Genomic DNA, 23,531 nt, shown 5'->3' on the forward strand with positions numbered 1-23,531 from the left:
TCTATATGAGAAGACGAGAGTTTACCAGACAGGCTTGGCACGTTCGATGGTGGTGCGCATGCGAGGCTTGACGTAGTCATAGTATCCCTGGTTCTTATGCTCCTCTTGACACCAGACCAGGTCAGCATTGGGATATTTCTCAGTCTCAGCCTTAACCAGATCAAACGGGAAAGGAGAGAGCTGGGGAAGAGCAAAAGCGTGAATCAGACCACCGTTTTACGAATATATATATATATATATATATATATATATATATATATATATATATATATATATATATATATATATATATATATATATACACACACACACACACACACACACACACACACACACACACACACACACATACATACATACACACTCACCTAAAGGATTATTGGGAACACCATACTAATACTGTGTTTGACCCCCTTTCGCCTTCAGAACTGCCTTAATTCTACGTGGCATTGATTCAACAAGGTGCTGAAAGCATTGTTTAGAAATGTTGGCCCATATTGATAGGATAGCATCTTGCAGTTGATGGAGATTTATGGGATGCACACCCAGGGCACAAAGCTCCCGTTCCACCACATCCCAAAGATGCTCTATTGGGTTGAGATCTGGTGACTGTGGGGGCCATTTTAGTACAGTGAACTCATTGTCATGTTCAAGAAACCAATTTGAAATGATTCGAGCTTTGTGACATGGTGCATTATCCTGCTGGAAGTAGCCATCAGAGGATGGGTACATGGTGGTCATAAAGAGATGGACATGGTCAGAAACAATGCTCAGGTAGGCTGTGGCATTTAAACGATGCCCAATTGGCACTAAGGCACTTTCTGACTCTCTGTGGTCATTAAAAATCCCAGGATGTCCTTCGAAAAAGAGTAGGGGTGTAACCCCGGCATCCTGGCCAAATTTGCCCCTTGGCCTCTGTCCATCATGGCCTCCTAATCATCCCCATATACTGATTGGCTTCATCACTGTCTCCTCTCCACCAGTAAGCTGGTGTGTGGTGGGCGTTCTGGCGCAATATGGCTATAATATCATCCAAGTGGATGCTGCACATTGGTGGTGGTTGAGGAGATTCCCCCATCTATGTAAAGCGCTTTGAGGTCTCAGAAAAAGCGCTATATAAATGTTACGAATTATTAAGGGGCCTAAAGTGTGCCAAGAAAACATCCACCACACCATTACACCACCACCACCAGCCTGCACAGTGGTAACAAGGCATGATGGATCCATGTTCTCATTCTGTTTACGCCAAATTCTGACTCTACCATCTGAATGTCTCAACAGAAATCGAGACTCATCAGACCAGGCAACATTTTTCCAGTCTTCAACGGTCCAATTTTGGTGAGCTCGTGCAAATTGTAGCCTCTTTTTCCTATTTGTAGTGGAGATGAGTGGTACCCGGTGGGGTCTTCTGCTGTTGTAGCCCATCCGCCTCAAGGTTGTGCGTGTTGTGGCTTCACAAATGCTTTGCTGCATACCTCGGTTGTAACGAGTGGTTATTTCAGTCAAAGTTGCTCTTCTATCAGCTTGAATCAGTCGGCCCATTCTCCTCTGACCTCTAGCATCAACAAGGCATTTTCGCCCACAGGACTGCCGCATACTGGATGTTTTTCCCTTTTCACACCATTCTTTGTAAACCCTAGAAATGGTTGTGCGTGAAAATCCCAGTAACTGAGCAGATTGTGAAATACTCAGACCGGCCCGTCTGGCACCAACAACCATGCCATGCTCAAAATTGCTTAAATCACCTTTCTTTCCCATTCTGACATTCAGTTTGGAGTTCAGGAGATTGTCTTGACCAGGACCACACCCCTAAATGCATTGAAGCAACTGCCATGTGATTGGTTGATTAGATAATTGCATTAATGAGAAATTGAACAGGTGTTCCTAATAATCCTTTAGGTGAGTGTATATAGGCCTTTACTGAAAGAACGCAGGCAAGCAAGCATTGTTGATTGTCTACTGAAGATGATGGTACCTGCTCAATGCGAGTGATAGCCACAGAGCTCTCCATGTTGCGTAATTTCCGTTCACGTGTGAGCTCGTAATAGATTTTCCCTGTACAGAAGACAATGCGCTTCACCTCTGAGGGGTTTTGAGCTGGGAGTCCATCATCTGGGATCACACGCTGGAAATGAGTGCCTGAAGAGACATGCATATTGACCTTTATTAGCATGATAACAGGAGAAATTCACATCCATTACAGACACTCCAACAACCTTTATTGCCAATTAAATGGCCCTCTTCTGAACCCTCTGTATCACTGTTATATCTGAGAGATGCTCTCTTTTCTCCGCTATGGCTTGCCATAGATCAAATTCACTGTTTCTGTTTTAGATGTAATGTGTGTACATACTAAATGAAGTATGTACTAAATGCATCCATATATGTGTGTGATTCTTAGTGCGCACAGAATTATCAGATTACTGTTATCTACAGAATAAATATGTTTATTTTACAGGTTTATTTTTTCATCTAGTTAATTTTTAAATGATTTACTTTTAAGTATTTAAGTAAATTTTATGATAAATATGAACTATTTAGAAATGTAATTGCGGAAATTACACGCGTTAGTTACAATCTTTTAATTAGCACAATATCATATACAGTATATATAGGCTTTCTATTGGCCATTGGCCACCGTGCTCTCCAAGATCACTAATTGCGTGATCACTAATGAAAACTTTCCTTCTCTTTTGTGTTTATCTATGCCAAAGTGGCACAACTGTTCACTCTAAAATCTTCCCCCTAAAAGTGGCAGTGGAAAGAATAAGTTTCTGACCTGGTAGCATCTGGTCAAAGCTAGACTTGGCCTCCGGATGACGCAGCAGAGATTTGGGGGTGAAGATAATAAGCTTAAAAAAAAAAAAGAAAGAAAGAAAATAAATAAATAAGTTAAAAATTGCATTTGATGAATTTTTGAAAAATGCTCTGACAGCTGAACTCACAGGTTTCCTGAAGGGAAGAAGGATCTGCCTCCTTATCACATGGAAATAGTTGGCAGGATTTGAACAGTTTACAACAATCCAGTTGCAATCATATAGCTGACGCACCTCAAAGTCATCAGTGATTTTCTGAAGTTGAAATAAAAGGTACATGATATATTCACTCTGAGAATGTCTATGAAATCTTTGTGTTTGAACGCTTAGAAACATGTTAGGTAGTCAGTCTTACAGGGTTAAAGTCAGGGTCATCATTGCACATCTGCAGGAAGCGCTCTGGACGGGCAGATGAGTGCTCTGGACCCTGTGAAGGAACAAAACTCCTTTACAGCCAGCTCACATAGGTGAGTGTGGGGAGAGAGAGAGAGAGAGAGAGAGAGAGAGAGAGAGAGAGAGAGAGAGAGAGAGAGAGAGAGAGAGAGAGAGAGAGAGAGAGAGAGAGAGAGAGAGAGAGAGAATGGAGATAAGAATTGTGGGTAATGCAGCCATACCATCCCCTCCATGCCATGTGGCAGCAGTAAGACGATGCCATTCTGGCGGACCCATTTAGCTTGACCAGGGCAAATGAACTGGTCTATTATACACTGAGCTGTGTTATGGAAGTCTCCAAATTGGGCTTCCCACAGAACCAGAGCATTGGGACTGGCCATGGCAAAGCCCAACTCAAAGCCTAAGGAACGAAGGAAAGAAAGAAAACACAAGTTTCTAAGAGCGTCCTCAACCTTCCATTAACTGCAGAGATAATCTAAAATGCGTCTAAATACCTAGAACTCCATACTCAGACAGAGAGCTGTTGCAGACAGTGTACGGGGCTTGGTTAGGGCTTAAGTGGTTCATCGGGATGCAAGTCCTCTTGTCCACATTTTGATCATGAAGAACATGATGTCGGTGACTGCAAATGCAACAAACAACAGGTCAGTAACCTCTTACACTCTGAGCTGAAATCCAAAATAATACATGTTTGTATATACACTTGAAATAGTGGCTAAAATAAAAAAAGTCTATCCAACAGAAAAATGTGACTACACAACTATATTTAATAATTATATTATTATGGTAATTCTAAAAAATTTTTTTTTTTTTTTTTTGAACTCAATTTTTATTGTCTTGTTGGATAACAATATCAAAGAGGTATTGTGACAATACAGAGATACATAGCAATACATTCACCACCCTCCCTCCCACCCACCCACCCACCCCTACCGCATGGGATACAACATAACTATCAGTGTAGCACAGTCAGTGTTATAGAACAGTCCACTTAGTGGCTTCCTAGTAAAATGTCCTGAACTCTGGCAATTCCATTGCTCCATGTTTGTATAGTCCGAGGTGTAGCGCCGGGTAATTCTAAAAATGTTTATTAATTGAATGATTTTGAATACTGAATGATTGTGAATGTTGTTTATACCTGAAGGTTCCTCTCTCCACATCTTGGCCACTGAGACGCACATGGATACCCTCTTTGAGCAGAGAGCCAAAGGCCATGTACTCTCCCAGAGCCCAGTCCACCATCCTGTTCTTGATCATTTCTCCACGGCCCTTTAGAATACGACTCAGACCTTTACACAAAGGGAAGACGAGCATTATTGTAACAGAACATGAAATGTGTGCATATTTATGTACTATTTTGTATGTCTAGCGTACCTCCATTAGGTATGTGACGGTATCAAATAAGTTGTCATACTATAACAGGTCTAATAACTTTTTTCTTATAACAAAAATAACTGAACATTTAATTACACTAAAACTATACACAAGAAATGCAGAGTAAACAACTGTTTCATACAAAAGAATAGGTAACACTTTACAGTAAGGTCTCAGTTAACGTAAGTTAATGCATTAACTAACATTAACAAAGAGCATAAGCTATTATTCTTTGATAACTGATCATTGTTAGCTCAACACATTATTAAACATTTACTGAGATTAATCAATGCTTTAGAAGTATTTTATGTAAGGGATAATGTACATCGAGCCGGCTGTTATCTCAGAATAAACCCCCAACAGGGTGATGAGGACCCCGATGTGAAGTGGAGGGATCTTGCATCAGCCTGAAGGGGGTTTATTCTGAGATAACAAGCGGCTGGATGTACATTATCAATTCAAGTTCAAACTAGACAGACATTTATGAGATACGGTATACCACTTATTACACAGCATTTCGCCACTGAAATCAATATCTCTTATCTCCATAATTATTTATGATTAAACAGTTTTAAAATCGTACCTGTTTGTATCTTATAATCCAACAATGTACAAAACAATAGTCACAAAATGGCTGCAGCTGCGCTTGTATGAAATAAGAGAGAGCAAGGCATAATTAAATAACTTAACTTTTTATTTTATTGTTAATGTTAACTAATAAATTAACTAATGTTAACTAATGGAGCCTTAATGTAAAGTGTTACATTTTCAATCAATATCTAGGGCATGTTGTAGTCCAGATTAAAAAGTAAAAATGTTTAATTTGGAAAATAAATGGCCTATTAAGTCTTTTGGCATGGTGATGGACACCATTGTGAATACAAACATCTAAATGACTGAAATAGAAAGGCTCTGTCCTAAATGGCACACTAAGCTCTCGCAGTCTTCCTACGAGTCCGCACTTTCGTGACGTAACGCCAATTTGACTGTCAGGAAGAAGTCTGCTGCGGAGTTTGCATCAGTGCAGGCTCTGCAAAAGTACGCACATCAACCACAAAGCGAGCACCCTTCTGAGACCTAAAATGATAAAATGGGACACCCATGGACTTAACGGACACACGCACGTGGCAGACATAGTAAGTCCACAAGACCGAAAGTGTGTATGAAGTGTGCCATTTGGGCAAAGAGTATAGAAGCCCAAGAGGCGAAACTCAATAGAACGCTCCATAGCAACAGTTGCCCCCATGACGTGACGGCGCGGCCGCCATTATGGACTGAAAACTGAAGGAAAACGCCGAAAAATAATGAGAGTCAATGGCACTGAAAAACTTAACATAACAAAAACTTAACATAACTTAATTTTTTCTGGCCGTCATATCTAAATATGAAAACAATTTAAAATACATTAATGAGGATGACCGACGTTAAATGACGTTAAATGACAGAAAATATATTCGTCTATGTGTTGGTTATGCATGGCCTAATTACCCTTAGGAAAATAGTATTTTGGGACAAAATATTACTATAGAAGTACTATAAGACTACTATAGAAATACTATAGCGGCTCTAGGATATTATAGAGGTATTACAGAACATCACATACTTCTGTGATGTTCTGTAATACCTCTATAATATTTTTAAGCTGCTATAGTATTTATATAGTAGTCTTATACTTCTGTAGTATGTCCCAAATTACTATAGTATTCCTATAAGATTACTATAATATTTTGTCCCAAAATACTATAAGATTCCTATAGTACTTTTTAGTAAGGGTACGTCCCCCACCGAATCGGCTTCATTAGCCTACCACTTACGGTTTGCAAAGATACAATTATAAAATTACTGCAAAACTTTAATCTATCAATATTTGTGTTCTATTATGCATTTTCCTTGTTATATGACTAACAGAAATTCATGAAATAATATAGGCTATATAGGCAGACACACAGTAATTAGATATAAGTAATAAGATATTTATTCAAATGTTGATTTTGAAATTAGTGAACATCATATATATGATTTGGAAAAATAAATAAATAAAATTATAAATGAACATTTATAAAGAGTTAATATTTTACATAGAATATCACAAAAAATATGAACAACTTGTTTTTTCAACATTTTCAGTGAAAGTGCACACAGTGAACGTTTCAATGGCAAGAAGAAAAAACAAAAACAATCTATGAATGTCCTATTACAGGCGGAAAGGTACAAAAAAGATGTGCAATCTAGCAAGTGCACACATGAACTATAAACACCTACTAAAATGGATTTTGCCATTGACTGGCGCTAACAATTTTAGCAGCTTTCAGTCCATAATGGCGGACGCGCCTCCGCAGCGCCATCTACAGACTGTTACCCATAACACAACAGAGTTTCGAGTCTTGGGATTCTATACTCTTTGATTTGGGTCAGGGCCAAAGTAGCAGGACTGCTTTGTTTACGGGGTTACAGAGGTAACGGCTGCATTTCTGCTGTTCCTTAAAGGGTTACTTCAGGATTTAGCATTAAGCTTTGTATTAGTAGAAAACCTGTAGTATTTTCGAATTACCATGCTTTCCACCCTCATATCCCCCTGAGACAAGAGATTTATGTATTTTTTGTCTGGAAAAAATCCTCCGATGACGCAAAAATCGTCATTTTGCGTCATCGGAGGATTTTCTGGACAGAGGCTAAAGACTACAGCCAGTAGATGGCGTTGTTCCGCATGTTTTCAGCCCGCCCATACAGGGTGGGATCTCACTCAGTCAGAATGTACACAGTACGTGTCAGCCGTCTTTCTTTGGAAGCTAAGCTAGCAGGCTCTTGTTCTGTGGAGAAAGCTGAATAGTAGGAGAAAGCTGAGTAAGTAACCATCCTCCTTTTCCTGGACTTGTCCGGCGGGCGAGATCGTTCAAAATGTCCGGGATTCAGTTTTTGCTTTCTGCGGTCGCCATTCATTGTTTACATGCACACCTTTCAATCTAACTGAATTCATTCTGATTGGTGAATTTGAATGTAGTGTTTACATGAACGCTAAACAAGTGATCGGTTTATGTGCGTTTTACCATTGCTAAGAAAAATTCCCGCTCCTCCGTGAGAGATGCGAGACCCGGCGCGTCTCAGTAATCATGCCACCGGCCTCGCGCTGTTCTCCCGCGGCCGTCAGCCTCGTCCTGCTCGCCACAGTAAACATGATGAATGGTGACTGTAGAACGCAAAAGCCGAATCCCGGACGATCTCTAAATCCCTCGCAAACTCATCACGTAGGCTAGCTTTGTTGTTTTCATCTGCGGACTCTTACCGGTAGGCGTGGCCTCCTAAGGCAGCGAAGCAAGTGCATTCTGGGAGTTGTTGTCTTTCATCCACATAAGCCAAAAATACTTTTTCTGGCTTTTCTCAGTCTAGAAAGCTCCAAATTCAAAAATTTCTTCACATTTCTTCTACTTAAATGACCTATTTTAAATACACATTCATTTTCCCAGAGGTGAAGTACCCCTTTAAGCGCCATCTGCTGTCAGAGAGTGAAAGTGCATTTTCATTCAGTGCGTCTCCTCCATTCCTTCCACCATGCTGCTCATACATGTTGAGCTTGTTTACATCAGTGCACATTGCCTATTTTTTGACACAGCATACAAGCAGTATTGTACATTTTAACCGGTTGATGGAAAAGTATTTTTAAAATCCATTCTAAAAATCTGAATAATTCTTCATGGTATTTTAAAGTGCCCACGATAACAATACTGCATGTTCATTATTGAGATATATCATATTTCCGTATATGTCTTACCTCCATGAATTGTAAAATCTTCTACGGGTACTGATGACGCCACTTGTCCAATGTTGGTCAGATCCTCCTCTGGCAGACCGGTGGACGGGTAGCTCATACTCTTGGGCTGGCCATCCAGAGTAAAAAAACCTGCACACCAAACACAATGAATATGCTCTTATATCTACATGAAGCAGCAACAAAATGTACATTTTGTTTTTTTTTCGACTATCAACAAAGTCTAGTACATATTGCAACTCATTCTGAACCGCCCACTTCCAGATGGTGACAGGAAGATGAAACCAAAGATAAATGTGTAAAGATATTATTTCCCTTTTTTTAAGGTTTAATAAATCACTTAAGGTCGGGATAAAATAGAAATTCTAACTTATTTTGTAAATTCATGTTTAATCAAGGAATCATCTGTGTATGTTTTATTTACTTCAATATTTTTACCTTGATTTCATAATTCAAGGATGCGATTCTTTTGAATTCTTTTGAATTCAAAAATATATGTTCATACAAACCTGGCCAGGGGGAGTCCAGCCAGTGCTTGATGTGGAGAATCTTCTCATCCTTTGAGCGAGCATGAGCTTCCTCACAAATTTTGTCATACTTGGCAATCTCTTCCTATGGACAGATATGAGAAAAACTTTATATAGACCGCTGAAGATACTGGGCAGCTACTTGGATCTGGGCAGGACTGACTGACCTCATACTCTTGTCGTGAGACGGCACCTTCGGCGATGAGCTTCTCAGCATATTTCTGAAGAACTCCTTTCTGCTTCTTGATCTGTTTGTACATCAGTGGCTGGGTGAACATCGGCTCATCCATCTCGTTGTGGCCCATACGGCGATAACATACCTAATGGAAAGAAGTCATTTACCTTACTGACGTCACAAACTCCCAAAACATGACAATAAATGATAAAAGTGTATATAAAAGACACTCTCTCACCAGATCCACCACCACATCTTTGTGGAAGGTGGCTCTCCACTCTGCGGCCACATTGCACACGTACATCACAGCTTCAGGATCGTCTGCGTTGACGTGGAATATGGGGGCATTGACCACACGGGCAACATCAGTGGGATACGGCGAGGAACGCGCCATGCGAGGATCTGTGGTGAAACCAATCTGAGAAAGAGAAGCAGAGGTGTGTTAAGAGGATATTTGGTGGGGGATGTTACATCACGCGTGGAATTGTTTGTGCACAAATACCTGGTTGTTGACAACCACATGCACAGTGCCATGTGTGGTGTAGGAGGGCAGATCGCTCAGATGGAAGGTTTCATAGACAATGCCCTGACCTGCGAATGCAGCGTCACCATGGATGTGAATGGACATCACCTAAAACAAAAACACAGCAGATGGTTCGATCTAAGCTCATCATAACTGATCAATTTACAATACATCCTAAAAGTACTAAGGATGTTCAGATATTAAAATTCTCATCGATACAGAATTAGCCCAATTTATTGGTTATGTTATGACCAATAAATGGACAGTTGTCTAAACTATTTTGTTTAAATAAATTAAAAATAAAATACTAAAATCAATCGTTTAAGATCTACAAATTAATTTGGGCATTAACGTACAGTATGTACAATGGATATTAATGTTTTCTCAAGTTTACAGTGTTATTAAATTATCAAGTCAAGTCAAGCCAAGCTTTATTGTCATTCTTCCGGATACATGTATACAGCTGAAAGAAATTTCGTTCATTTTAATGCCCATTGTCCATTTAAAGTGACAGTACATAGTCATTTGTGTGTTCTTAAGTCCTTTGTCATTGGGGGGCAAACGAATTATGGGGATGAAAGTTGGATAGCACCAAGGTATTCAGGGCTATGACAGCTTGGGGGAAAAAGCCATTACAGAACCTTGCAGTGCGGGTCCTGATGGTAAAGGGACAAACACACTGTGTGAGGGGTGTGAGGGGTTGGAGGGGTCCTTTACAATGGCAGAGGCTCTGCGCACACAGCGTGTCCAGAAGATGACTTGGATGGGTGGGAGGGAGATCCATATGATAATTTCAGCTGACCTCACTATGCGCTACAGGGACTTGTGTTCGAGTGCTTTGCAATTCCCAAACCACACAGTGATGCAGCTGGTCAGGATGCTCTCCACAGTTCCTCTGTAGAAGGTGGTGAGGATGGATGGCGGGAGCCATCAGTCTCCGCAGGAAGTACAGGCGTTGTTGTGCCTTCTTCATTACAGAGCTGGTTTTGATGGACCAGGTGAGGTCATCAGAAATGTGCACACCAAGGAACTTTGTACTTCTGACTCTCTCCACCTCAGAACCACTGATGAGCAGGGGGGGGGTGGTCGGCTTGCCTTCTGCGGAAGTCAATAACCATCTCCTTTGTTTTATCTACATTAAGAGATAAATTGTTGTGGGGCACCAGCTTAACAGTTGTTCCACCTCCTCTCTGTATCCTGCTTCGTTGTTGTTGCTGATGAGGCACACTACAGTTGTATCATCTGCAAACTTGATAATAAGGTTGGATTCAGACTTGGTAGTGCAGTCGTGGGTGAGCAACATGAACAGCAGTGGGCTGAGCACACATCCTTGGGGGGCACCTGTGCTCAGAGTGATGGCACCTGAAGTTCTGCTGCCGATGCGCACTGACTGTAGTCTCTCTGTCAGGAAGTCCAGAATCCAGTTGCAGGTTGGGGTGCTGAGGCCCAGCAGTGAGAGTTTTCTTACTAGCTGCTGGGGGATGACAGTATTGAATGCGGAGCTGAAATCAATGAACAGCATTCTTACGTATTCTCATTCTCAAACTTCTTAGTGTCCAGATGTGATAAGGCAGAGTGCAGGGTGATGGAGATGGCGTCGTCAGTAGAGCGATTGGGACGGTATGCAAACTGCAGGGGGTCCAGTGATGTGGGGAGGGAGGAGTAGATATGTCTCTTGACCTGTCGCTCAAAGCACTTTATCATAATAAGAGTCAGTGCTACAGGGCGGTAGTCATTGAGACATGTCACTGCTGACTTCTTCGGCACTGGAATGATGGTGGTCTTTTTGAAGCTCGCAGGGACCACAGCCTGGCTCAGGGAGATGTTATAGATGTCTGTAAGGACACCTGCTAGCTGGTCAGCACAGTCCCTGAGCACTCTCCCTTGTATAATGTCTGGACCTGCAGCTTTGCATGGGTCTACTCTGGATAATGTCCTCCTCACGTCAGCTAGGTCCAGATGCAGCGCCTGCTCTTCAGGGGTGGGTGTGGACTTGTATGCCTGCATGGTGTTCAGGGCTTCAAACCGTGCGTAGAAGTCGTTTAGCTTGTCAGGAAGGTGGGCGTCATTGCTGTTCGCCTGTGTTGTAACTTTGTAGTCTGTTAAGGCCTGGATGCCTTGCCACATGCGTCTGGGGTCCTTGGCGTCACAGAAGTGGTTGTGTATCTTCTGTGCATACATGCGTTTCACTTTCCTGATGGCCTTGGAGAGCTGAGCCCTTTCTGATTTGAGAAGCCCTCAATCTCCTGACCTGAAGGCACGAAGGCTACTTGTCCTAAGTAGGGCACGAATCTCAGCTGTCAGCTACTGCTTCTGATTATTAGTGTTTTTCAAGATTAACTTTTACTGAGCACTTTTACTTACTTTTTTAACTTTCACTTTACTTTTAATAAGCTATATGCTTATTTAGACAACCTGCTTTATGAATTGAACTGTAAAAAATATGTATGAACACAAATTTCTACACAAGGACGTTGGGTCAATGGTATTGGGTCGTTTCTGAAAAACGATATCTGTGCATCCCTATCTGTCAGTAAAGCAAGACGCAAGCCCGTAGCAACGCGTTATGGCTGTCTGACGGGAGATAACGTAAAAATAAACAGGAATTTTCCAACTTTTGAACAATTCATAACTGTTTTGTACACATTGTCATATTAACCACCCCACTCCCCCCGCACATGCCGGTTGAACATCAAATCAACATATTAGAATGTTTTCTGAAGGATTGAGTAATGGATGTTGAAAATTCAAAAACAAAACGTTTCAAAAAGTTATTTTAATTTGTAATAATGTTTTACAATATTACCGTTTTACTGTATTTTTTAATTAAATAAATGCAGCCTTGGGGTGCATAAGAGAATAATCTTACCTACCTACCTACTTTTGAATGGTAAAGTATATGACCGCATTGTCACAGCACTAGATTGATGCAGTTTACATCTCACCCGATTGCCATCTGTGTCTCCACAGTAGAACTGATCTGCCTTAGTCTTGCCCTGCACCACCGGGTTCACCGCTTCTAGATGGGAAGGGTTGGCCACCAATGACAAGGTAATATTCCTGTCAGTCACACGATTTATCCTCCTGTGGTACATGCCCAAGTGGTACTTGACATCTCCTGAACCCTGTTACAGACACCAACACAATCATCAGAACAAACATACTATAAGTTCATGAGATTCCAACAAAGTGTATATAGACAAAAATGTCACTGACCTCATCAGCAGCTTCCAATTTAGAGTCAAACTGACAGAAAATCTGCTCCAGTTCCTTACGGATTACATTGGCAAGCACATTCAGACGTCCTCTACAGTGACAGACAGAAAGAGAGTTTGTAATTGATTCCATAAATCACCAACAGCATGAAGCCACTGTAATATCAGTTGTTTTCCATTTTCCCCCTCTATAAATTAGCATCTCTTCTTCTACCTGTGAGGCATTCCCATGATGACAGCATCTACTCCGTTCTTGCTGGATTTATCAATGATGGTTTTGAGCGCAGGGATCAGACTCTCACAGCCCTCCAGCCCAAAGCGCTTCTCAGATGACCATTTCCTCTGCAGGAACTCCTCAAATCTGCAGAAATCAGCATGTGTAATATATTACAGAGTTGCAATAAACATCAAATATGGGTTTCAACAACATCTTTTTAAAGACACCATGAAATCAAAATTGTGCCCTTGTATTCTTTAATCAATATAATTTCCCCTCCCTCTTGCAGCGACATCAAAATTGCAGTAGTAGCTACATAGTAGGTCTGGAAATGTCTGAAATAATATATGATCACCAAAATGATTTTATATGACAAAAAAAAGAAACATAGTTCAAACTTATACTTGTTTAATCCATTTTAATTACATTTAAAAAATAAATAAAAAATTGTAAAACTAGAATGTATTTTTTAAATGTGGTCAGCATTTGGTGGGCCGCATGAAGCTTGAGAACCACTGGTCCATTAGCAGCTACACAACTACCACTTTGACGCTTAAAAAACAAAAACAAAAAAACGATCATAAAACGATCATAAAACTAATCCATATAAATCGAACGGTTTAATCCAAATTTTCTGAAGACACACAGTCGCGTTATATGATGAACAGATTGAATTTAGGCTTTTATTCAGATAAAAACTTATCTTTGATTTAAAATTGATCAGTGAACATTAACAGAAGCTCAACCGAACTTGCTTGACGCGGGAGAACAAACCCTACTGCTCAAACGTGCTCGAGGTTCAAACAAACAGGGCTGGGCAACTGCGTTCATCATTACGTTGTGCGTCAAGTTCAAGGTTTGACGTGACATATGGTGGTTCACGTGACACACCAGTCAAACGTTTGGTGCGAAGATTCGGTGCGTTAACCATTTTATTTAATAATGACAACTGTGTCTGTTCAGACTGATGCAAACATTCTGAGCAAACATTTAATGCATGTATTCCTATAATGTGTACCCTTACATTTGGCCTTCATGAGTGTGTGTGTACCTGGTGGAGCGAACCATGCGAGCCAACAGTGTCCGCTTCTCCTCAAGGCTGAACTGCATGACCCCAGGCCTCTCAAACTTCTGTCTGATCCACTGACACTGGTCCAGGTCATTGATGAACATGAACTCAACCCCTATGTGTTGGCAATATGCCATCTGAGAAAAACAACAATTTCAGCAACAAGTAATTGTTTTATTCCAAACTGAAAGAAAATACTACAGCACCCAACCATTTCACAAAAAGAAGTTTGTCATGTTTCAAATTATACAACTCTTCAAATAATAATGCCCTGTGACACTTCCAGGTTGTCAAATGTTAGTGGATCATGTTCATAATGAATGTGATGAACTACACCTGTGGTTTCCCATGTAGGACTCCTGTGTGAACTTGAGAACTGACTAAAACTGACTAAAAAGTAGCATTTGAGTACACATGGTTTGATATTTTACATTGACATTTAAACAATCAATCAGTCATTATATTTGTAAGCATAACGTGTACAAGAGTGTCGTTTTTGTGTAGAAAAACTAATTAAAATTTAATATAAAGCTTGTGATTTGGATAGACATCACATAAAGTAAAAAATAAAAACAACATCCAAAGGCCCCATGACTTTTCTAGTTGTTTGTGATTTACTGGAATATAATTTAAAATAAATAAATTAATGAATGAATAAATTGTTTTTCAAGACAGTGTGGTTCTTCAAAGATTAAAAACAAGTTTCTGAGGGGGTGAATTAAAATAAGAAATTATCTTTTTAGCTGTTTTAGCTTCCTTGTGGTCCTCACTCACCTCTAAGCGGCGGATGATCTCCCTGAGGGGCAGAGCGCTCTCATTGCCCCCAATAAAGGTGGTGGTGGGCAAGCGGAATACTTTATCTAGATCAGACTCTTCCAGCCCATAGAAACCTGTCAGCCAAACACACAACACGTCCAACCCAACCCAGAGAGAAGGGAAAGGAGGAAAGGGAGGGGGGCAGGGTCAACAGAAAAGAGAAGAGCCATCATGGATGCCAATGAGCGTCAAGAAGGGATGGAGGAAAATAAAGCAAAGCGAAAGGAAGAGAAGTCCATATGTAAAGAGAGGGAATGAGGAGATAAATTATAGAAACAGTAAAACAAGAAAAAAAAAAGACAGACAGGGAGAGAAAAAAAACATTGAGTTAGTGCGGGATGGAGTTAACATGAGGATGACAGTGATTCCGTGCATAATCAGAAACATGGTGGATTGGAGTTTTAAGAAAACACAACAAAAAGCACCAGCCATTAGCATGATGCATGTTATTAATAATAATAACAACAACAGCAGCAGCAAAGCGGACAACATAAAAAAAGAACATTAAGTATGAAGTGGTTAGTTAATGGTTGAAAAAGGAGAAAGAACAAGATTTAGAGAAAAGAAAGGTGGTTTAAAAATTGATAAGTAGAGAGATGGAGAATTTGGGGGTTAAAAAAAAAAGAAGAACAAAAATGGGTTAACATCATTATCACTGTCAATATAATACTGGTGTTAATTGTATCATTGCATTAAATGCATCCAAAATTTAATATGTAAACAAGCAACCGTACATCTTTGGATTGTGAACTGCAATTAATGAATTGAACAGTAAAGATCTCATTTAGTAGTGTAATGATATAGTATTATCTTATATTTATTCAGCTGCTCATGTTTTTAATGTAAAGTCAAAAACTACTATTTCATATAGCCTACAGTTTTATTGTATACATTACACTTAAGTATATACTTACAGCAAAATGGGCAGTTCTAATATATCTAGAATTAATACACATCAACTACTGTATTACTGTGTTACATTTACAGTAAGAATTGAATGATTAAAAATCCTTACACAGGGATGATCTTTTAAAAATTAGCTTACTATATATTACTATATATTATTTACAGCACAAGTTTTAATAAACTTTTGAGGGTGGATCTCACAAAACATAAGAAAGTCCTGGTCACAGATTCTACATAACCCACAGCATCACAACTAATTCAAAAACCACAACATGCGAGTTAACAGCCTGGCAGAATATTTTAGTCTTTAAATATTAAAACACCTATTGTTTCTCTGAATGCTAGTATATTTGGGAAGAGCTAGTTAATTTCATGAATTAAATTACTGAGGCTCAAAAAAGTCAAACCTACAAAAAGTCAAACATGACATGCATTAAGCTGTTCAGAGATACTGATAGGGCAGCACATATGGAAACTGACCTGTTTGTTGATAATTTTGGATGTGCAAAAAAAGACAGACATGCACCTCAGGCATTTAAGCGGGTATGTTAAAGAGAGAGATTAACCTATATAACAGAGTGTTAATAAGAGCACTAAAGACAGCAAGACAGAGAGAGAGAGGAAGGAAGAGAGGATGAGCACAGAGAGAGAGTATAAACTTGTTTCTAGTAGGGATGCACCAAAATTTCGGCTACCAAAAATTTGTCTGAAACAACAATTTGACGTTTAGTTAGCGCTTCTCCGATGGCACAATTTGACTGTTCAGCGTCTATTTCGTGCAATCGCAATAAGCTGTTACTTTTAATATGAAAAAAAGTCTCAACTTTCAAACTTTGTCGATTTAACAAGCTGCAAAAGCATGATTCACATCAGAAGGTGTGTTGAAAGATATATAATGACTTACTGAAATATATTATGTCTCATGCAATATCTCAGTTTGTATTGAAACCACGAAAAGACGTCAATAAAACAGCTTGTAAACAATATGTTCTGTAACATTACATTTACCTAAGGAAAGCCATTCAGAAAAGTCTATATCTCGCTAGTTAGCTAGGAAATATTACTCTAGAGAAGAGCATTTTGCTAAATATATGCACTTTATTACATATTCATTATATTTTTACTTAAGCTGTTAGTGATGTCTTCATTATTTAAAGGCAGGGTAGGTAGAAATGGTCTAAAAATTTTATTTTTCAAATTTGTTTAAACTTTATGTACATATCAATACATAATTAAAATGTAAGTACTCTGAAAAAGAAAGTATCAAAATCGAGTGTCTGTAGACCTCTCACGACTGTTTTAAAGACATCTCATTATTTCCATTCACTCCACCCCCTCATTTCTGTGCTTCTTCCAAAGCCACGCCCCCAAAACACATGAACGCGCGACTCCGACCGCTGAGCTAGAGGACGCATTATTTACCTGAGACAAGCGGAGGGGAAGGGGCATTTTTTTGCCTGGTTTGCCTTCACTAACTGCATATGCCGGTACTGTAAATTTAGATTGCTCTTTCTCTGCCATTGTTTTGGTATTCCTAGGTTCAGTGCCTTCTTCTTCTTCTTCGATAGATTTTATTGGCAGCTTGCAAACATAGTGCATTACCGCTATCTACTGGACGGAGGTGTGATCAGGTTCCGTGCCTCTCGCACTCCTCAAATCAAACGGTCGCGCGCAAGTGGGCAGGTGCTGTGTGGCAAAAGGGTGGTTGCCAGGGTTGCGAGAGAGTGACAGTCGCCTAAGCCAATCCTTTGATTCGTCCCGAATCGAAATAATGAGCTGTGTTTAATACAGATTAAATGGTCTAGAGTCACTTGATTTTTATACTCTTTTTTTCAGAGTTCTTACATTTTAATTATGTATTGATATATATAGAAAGTTTTAACAAATTTGGATCTTTAATTTTTAATAAATCCTACCTACCCTGCCTTTAATATACTGTATGAATAAATTTGTCTTGAAAAGTTATTACAGCCTTCATTTAAATGTTTATATTTCACCAACAAATAGGAGTAGACACATAATGCTAATATTAAAAGGTTTATATAAAACTGCCTTGTGTGCAATTCAAATTTCCGGTAAACTTTTTTTTATTTGAGTGTTGATTATTAAACGCAGGGTAGGTGATTTGTTCCATAGAAGTTTTAATACTGGTTGAAAGTCTCTTCACATCCTGATAGCAAATCACAAAGTTAAGTGGTCTAAATGTATTAATATGTATACTGTATATCATCTGTGGAAGGCGTAGGGCCATGAAATGTACGCCTAATCATTGAATTCGGTTCGAATGCAATAGTACGATGTCCTTCCTGCCTGTCAACGTATGTATTTCCATACCTCCGCGCACCCTGCTTGTGCATACATCACACGTCATCAGCCTGTTTCATGCTATGCAGAGTTAGACAGACGTCAGTCACTGAGCACCGCAACAGGAACAAGTAGTCACCTTTTACAGTTTCTCCTGAACCAAAACTAAGAGCTTATGCTGCATTCCCGCTATAACTACTGTAATTTGAAAGAGATAGAAAGAAACCCATGACGTTATACTCAGACCGGTTTGTGACTCGAATTTGTGCGTTTAATGGCAAAACAATCAATGCCGAAATGACTCTGCAGTAGTCAGTTGGTACAGGTAAGTGCTCTTTAAGTTGTTTTTTTTTGTTTATTATTTAATTATTTGATTATTTTAATTCAGATGTTTAGGTGCAATTCATAAAATTAATTAAAAAGTCTAATATTAACAGTTACACAAAAAATATTTTAAAATAAGTAAATAATAATAATAATAATAATAAATATATAATTTTGGTTGCCATATCAGCCTAGAATTTTCATTTTGGTGCATCACTAGTTTCTAGGGGTGTGCTGTGCGTATGTGTGAATAGAAAAGTGTAGGTGTGTGTCTGTTGTTGTGTTAGGGGATTTTACAAGAGAATGTAAACATGTAGACTTCATTAACCATCACATAAAGCTTCCCTTCACCACATCTGAAGCTAGAGGACAGCAAAGCCACCAAAAACGCACTTGGCACAAAAATAACCTCTCCAAAAAAGCCAGACCTTGAGCAGAAGCACTTTTAACTACAAACACAATGTCCACATACACATACCATCATGAAATTAAAGATTTCATTAACGTGAGTATATCCTAATATCTTTGAATAGCATCTTTTGTGACTACGATCTTTTAACCTCAAAACATTAAAGGAATATTTTGGGTTATTGTAAATTTATGATTCACGTGTGTCAGGCTGATGATTACCACTCGGTTTATGACTTTTTATGTTTATAAAAACAAATAAGAAATGTGTTTACAATAATACACCTATGGATGGGTTATTGTGGAAACATCCTTAAGACTTGTAGGCCAGTGTTGTGAACAAACTAAAACTATTACAATAATTTTAGGTAACTAAAAAAAAAAAAAGAAAAAAAAAAAAAGATTTTAATAAGTTGTCAAGGCAACATTTTTCAATTAAGTTGAAGTACTAAAATCACTAAAACTAAAACAAATAAAAGCTTAATAGAAATATATAAAAAACCCAAAAACAAATTAAAAAAGACAAAAGCACAACAAAATTATTAAAACAGAAAATGGAGCTTTAAAAAAGCTAATTAAAAATATTGCTATATACTTAAAAAGGTATATAGATAATACTAAAATAACACAGCAGACAAGTTAATTCAGGACAGATTTTTTTCTTTGAGTTATGTCAATTACCCATAAACTTGATGAATCAGTGACCCCATTCCTAAAATATAAAGACAGCTTTACATCATGTATAAAAACCCATTTATACTGTGTTATTCTGGCTTTTACATTGTCATAATATACTGAAGATGTAACAACCAGAAGAAAAATATATTCAATTAAAGGGGACCTATTATGCCCCTCTTTACAAGATTTAATACAAGTATCTGGTGTCCCCAGAATGTATCTGAAGTTTCAGCTCAAAATACCCCACAGATCATTTATTATAGCATGGCCAATTTGCCCCCATTTGGTTGTGAGCAAACACACGCCTTTTCGTATGTGTACCTTTAAATGCAAATGAGCTGCTGCTCCCCGCCCCGTTTCCAGAAGGGGGCGAAGCCTTTACAGCTTGTGCTTCAGATAACTCTGGCAGCAACAACAAAACTGGAGAATCTCACACAGCCAAAAATGTCAGAAATAGTTAGTAGCTTTCAGCCTTTTATGTCCGAACCGGAGTCGGACACAGATGGAGAGTCTCAGGAAGAAGTCTAAGACTTCTGTCACAAACACATAAGACTTTACCAAATTTCCTAGGCATATTTCATTCATAAATGAAATTCATCCACTGTGGCTCAGATGCCAGGAGTCTAGGAAGATGCATATGTTCAAAATAACGCAGACATTATATCAATTAGTGCTATAGCGAGGATATACAGGGGTTATTTTTTTATTTAGTACTGTCCCGAATAAGATATTTTACAAAAAAAGATGGAAACCCCCCCGGATTTAGATCTTTTCAAATGCCTTTTTTAACTGAATAATTAAACCGCCTCAAACAAAAATAAGTTTCAGATTTTAAACCCTCAATCCATTTGTCTGGTAGGTAGGCATACTACTGTAAACACATTTCTTTGTTTTACAAACTGAGGGATTAGTTGAAATTACATGTTGTGGTATTCAACATGGCACAAATTGTGTACACAGACAATAGGCTTTAAATAATAAATAAAATATTCCTTTAACATCACTAGCAGATAATGCTACAATCATTATCCAAACATTTTGGTGTCTTTTGGTGTATAATTTGGCAAATACTTACTAATCAAAATCCATTACAAATTTCTATTAAAAGCAATGAAGCTAAAACATAAAACTAAGGGGAAAATAATCTTTTAAAAATTTTAAAAGGGAAAACATAGCACTTACTTTTCCCTGTTTAATCATGGAACAGCAGTTATCAAATAGTTCTTAAAATGCTGTATGGGATTCTGGACATTACAGAAGTATGACAGTTTTCATGTAGACTGCTGAGCCATTCACCATAGCGCCAGCATAAACACAGACTTGTGTGCTGGCACACACATGTCACAGGCCATGAAAATCTCTTTGTCTTTCTGGCTAATTTAAATACTGCTAACACAATGCTATGCAAAACAGGCATTAATACTCCACTCTTACTATTTGGTTTTTGGGCAGCTGTTTAGAGCATATCAATTACCCTTGTCCCAATTACAGGTTTGAGAAACTTCAGCAAAGTGAAATTCAGACTCTGTAAAGCAAGGTAAAAAAAAAAAAAAAAAAAAAAAAAGGAGATATGCATAAATGTACATATAACAGTTAAGTTCTCCAAAGCAACGCAATTAATTACGTAAAAACTAGCATTTTTACATACTAATATATCAACAAAAGCAAGAGCAAAAACAGAATTTTACTTATACTACATAAGTATCATCATTACATTATCACCTAAAGGCTTAAAGTTATTTAACTATAAACAAAACAAAGCATACTAAAATGTCAAATATTAAGTTGAAAACAAAATGTGGCTCAAGCGTCTATCTATTCAAACTACACTAGTTCTTCTCAATATACAAAGTAATACTTTTATTCAGCAAGGATGCATTAAATTGATCAAAAGTGACAGTAAAGACTATTATATAGTTATAAAAAAAATTATATTTCAAATTAAATGCTGTTTTTTCTTTTATCTTTAAAGAACACTGAAAAAAATGTATCGCTGCTTCCACAAAAAAATATTAAGCTGCATGTACAAAATAACATTTTTCAATATTGATAAGAAATGTTTCTTGGACACAAAATCAGCATATGAGAATGATTTCTGAAGGACCATGTGGCAACTGAAAACCTTAATGGCTGCTGAAAATTCTGCTTTGCCAAAAAGGAATCAATTACATTTTAAAATAACTGTTTTCTATTGTATACATTTTTGAAATGTAATACTTTTTAACAATATGACTGGTTTTGCTGTATTTGATCAAATAAATGACATTATGAAATACATTTTTTTCTCCAAAACACATTGGCCACAATTATTCATACCCCTAGAATGTTTTATGATTAAAATATTTCTGAAGTATATTCCCATTAATATTTACCTTTTTTTAGCACACCAGGGGGACTAGGAACATGAAATTGTCCAGCCATGACTTCTTGTTTCACAGCATTTTAAATATGAGGAAACACAAAGGCCAAATTCCCTGAATCATCCATCACAATGTGTAAAACCAAATAATACAGTTCTGATTTGCAGCAAAAGATAATTGAGCCTCACAAAATAGAAAGTGGCTGTAAGAAAATAGCTAAATAATTTAAAATACCCATTTTGACCATCAGGGCAATAATTAAGAAGTTATAATCAAGTAAAAATGTTACAAATATGCCAGGAAGAGGACGTGTGTCTATATTATCTTAATGCACGGTGAAGAGGATGGTTTGAGTGGCCAAAGACTCTTCAAGGATCAAAGATGGAGAATTGCAGAGATTAGTTGAGTCTTGGGGTCAGAAAGCCTATAAAAAAAAAAAAAAAAAAAAAAAAAAAAAAACAACAACAACAACAACAACAACAACAACCCCTACATGCCCACATGTTGTTTGGGAGGGTTTCAAGAAAAATGCTACTCGCTCATCCAAAAACAAACTCCAGCATATTCAGTGGTCAGACACTACTGGAACTTCAAACAACACAGGGTTCTGTGGTCAGATAAAAAAAAAAAAAAAAAAAAAAGAGCTTTTGGGCAGCAAACACGCTAGATGGGTTTGGTGCACACAAGGATAAAAATGACCGTCCCAGTTCCCTATCCTGATGAGTGGAGTGACCTGAAGAGAAGAAGCACCAACATGGATCTGTGAATCTGAAGGATCTGGAGAGATTCTGTATGGAGGAATGGTCTCTGATCTCTTGTCAGTTGTTCTCCAAACTCATCAGGCATTATAGGAGAAGACTCAGAGCTGTTATCTTGGCAAAAGGAGATTGCAAAAAGGTATTTACTAAAAGGGTATGAATAATTGTGGCGTGTTTTGGAGAAAAACATTTATTTCATAATGTGATTTCCCCCCCAATTTGAATTCTTTTACTTCAATGAAAGGTTAGATTTTTGCCAATTTTTTGAACGAAAGATTGATTTTTTACAGCAATTTTTTATCATATTTACCGGGGGTATGAATACTTTCCGTACCCACTGTATATCCATTTTCAGAAAGATGTTTTTTTTTTATTTAAACGGTAGTTACAGCTGCCATTCTTAGATACCAAGGAACATTCAGACCACAAAGCTAACAGCACTGCCAAAAATACACACACACACACAAAAAAAAAACCCCAGCTAAAACTACTTGCAACTACTAAAACATAGCTATTAACCAAGAGGCACAGAACTGCTCGTCATTAAAGCCTACCTCCAATGGTTAGAGCACTTAGACGCTTCTTGACATATGTAAGGTCTGGAGAGGCAGTAGTAGAAAAAAAAAAGAAAAAAAAAATCCACTGGGAGTTAGTGATTCCCAAAACCTCACATAGCCAATTCCATTGAGAGAGACTAACAAACATTAGATTACAGCACTGAATAGCGTCTAACTGAATAGCTTCACTAATGAAAATGTAAAGAGTTGGTCGCTTGGGTAAACCACACATCTTATTATGGATTCCAGATAAAACAACTTTCCTTCACTAAATCACAACAGGCACCAAACCAAGCAGTTCCTAAATGCTGCAGTAATACAATCAAGGCTTCAAGGCTCAATCTA

At 38.2% G+C, this 23,531-nt stretch overlaps 1 protein-coding gene across 3 annotated transcripts in view; it reads right to left on the reverse strand.

Moving 5' to 3' along the window:
- The window catches only part of ogdha (oxoglutarate dehydrogenase a), a 51,595-nt gene that overhangs the window by 1,233 nt on the left and 26,831 nt on the right, over window positions 1–23,531 (reverse strand). For 2 of the 3 annotated variants that reach the window (XM_084388409.1, XM_084388408.1), the window contains exons 5-22: window positions 14,850–14,965; window positions 14,058–14,212; window positions 13,004–13,150; window positions 12,791–12,881; window positions 12,520–12,699; window positions 9,554–9,682; window positions 9,290–9,469; window positions 9,044–9,196; window positions 8,859–8,961; window positions 8,353–8,481; window positions 4,348–4,498; window positions 3,704–3,831; window positions 3,431–3,609; window positions 3,172–3,243; window positions 2,946–3,071; window positions 2,780–2,852; window positions 1,976–2,139; window positions 26–180 (exon numbers count right to left, since the gene is read on the reverse strand). In XM_084388409.1, coding sequence (XP_084244535.1) covers window positions 26–180; window positions 1,976–2,139; window positions 2,780–2,852; window positions 2,946–3,071; window positions 3,172–3,243; window positions 3,431–3,609; window positions 3,704–3,831; window positions 4,348–4,498; window positions 8,353–8,481; window positions 8,859–8,961; window positions 9,044–9,196; window positions 9,290–9,469; window positions 9,554–9,682; window positions 12,520–12,699; window positions 12,791–12,881; window positions 13,004–13,150; window positions 14,058–14,212; window positions 14,850–14,965 — 2,431 coding nt within the window. Of the gene's footprint in view, window positions 1–25; window positions 181–1,975; window positions 2,140–2,779; window positions 2,853–2,945; window positions 3,072–3,171; window positions 3,244–3,430; window positions 3,610–3,703; window positions 3,832–4,347; window positions 4,499–8,352; window positions 8,482–8,858; window positions 8,962–9,043; window positions 9,197–9,289; window positions 9,470–9,553; window positions 9,683–12,519; window positions 12,700–12,790; window positions 12,882–13,003; window positions 13,151–14,057; window positions 14,213–14,849; window positions 14,966–20,985; window positions 21,037–23,183; window positions 23,229–23,531 lie in introns of all 3 variants that reach the window. The other variant, XM_084388410.1, reaches the window with a different exon arrangement.

This window comes from Rutilus rutilus (genome assembly GCF_951802725.1).
Source record: "Rutilus rutilus genome assembly, chromosome: 19".
NCBI lineage: Eukaryota > Metazoa > Chordata > Actinopteri > Cypriniformes > Leuciscidae > Rutilus > Rutilus rutilus.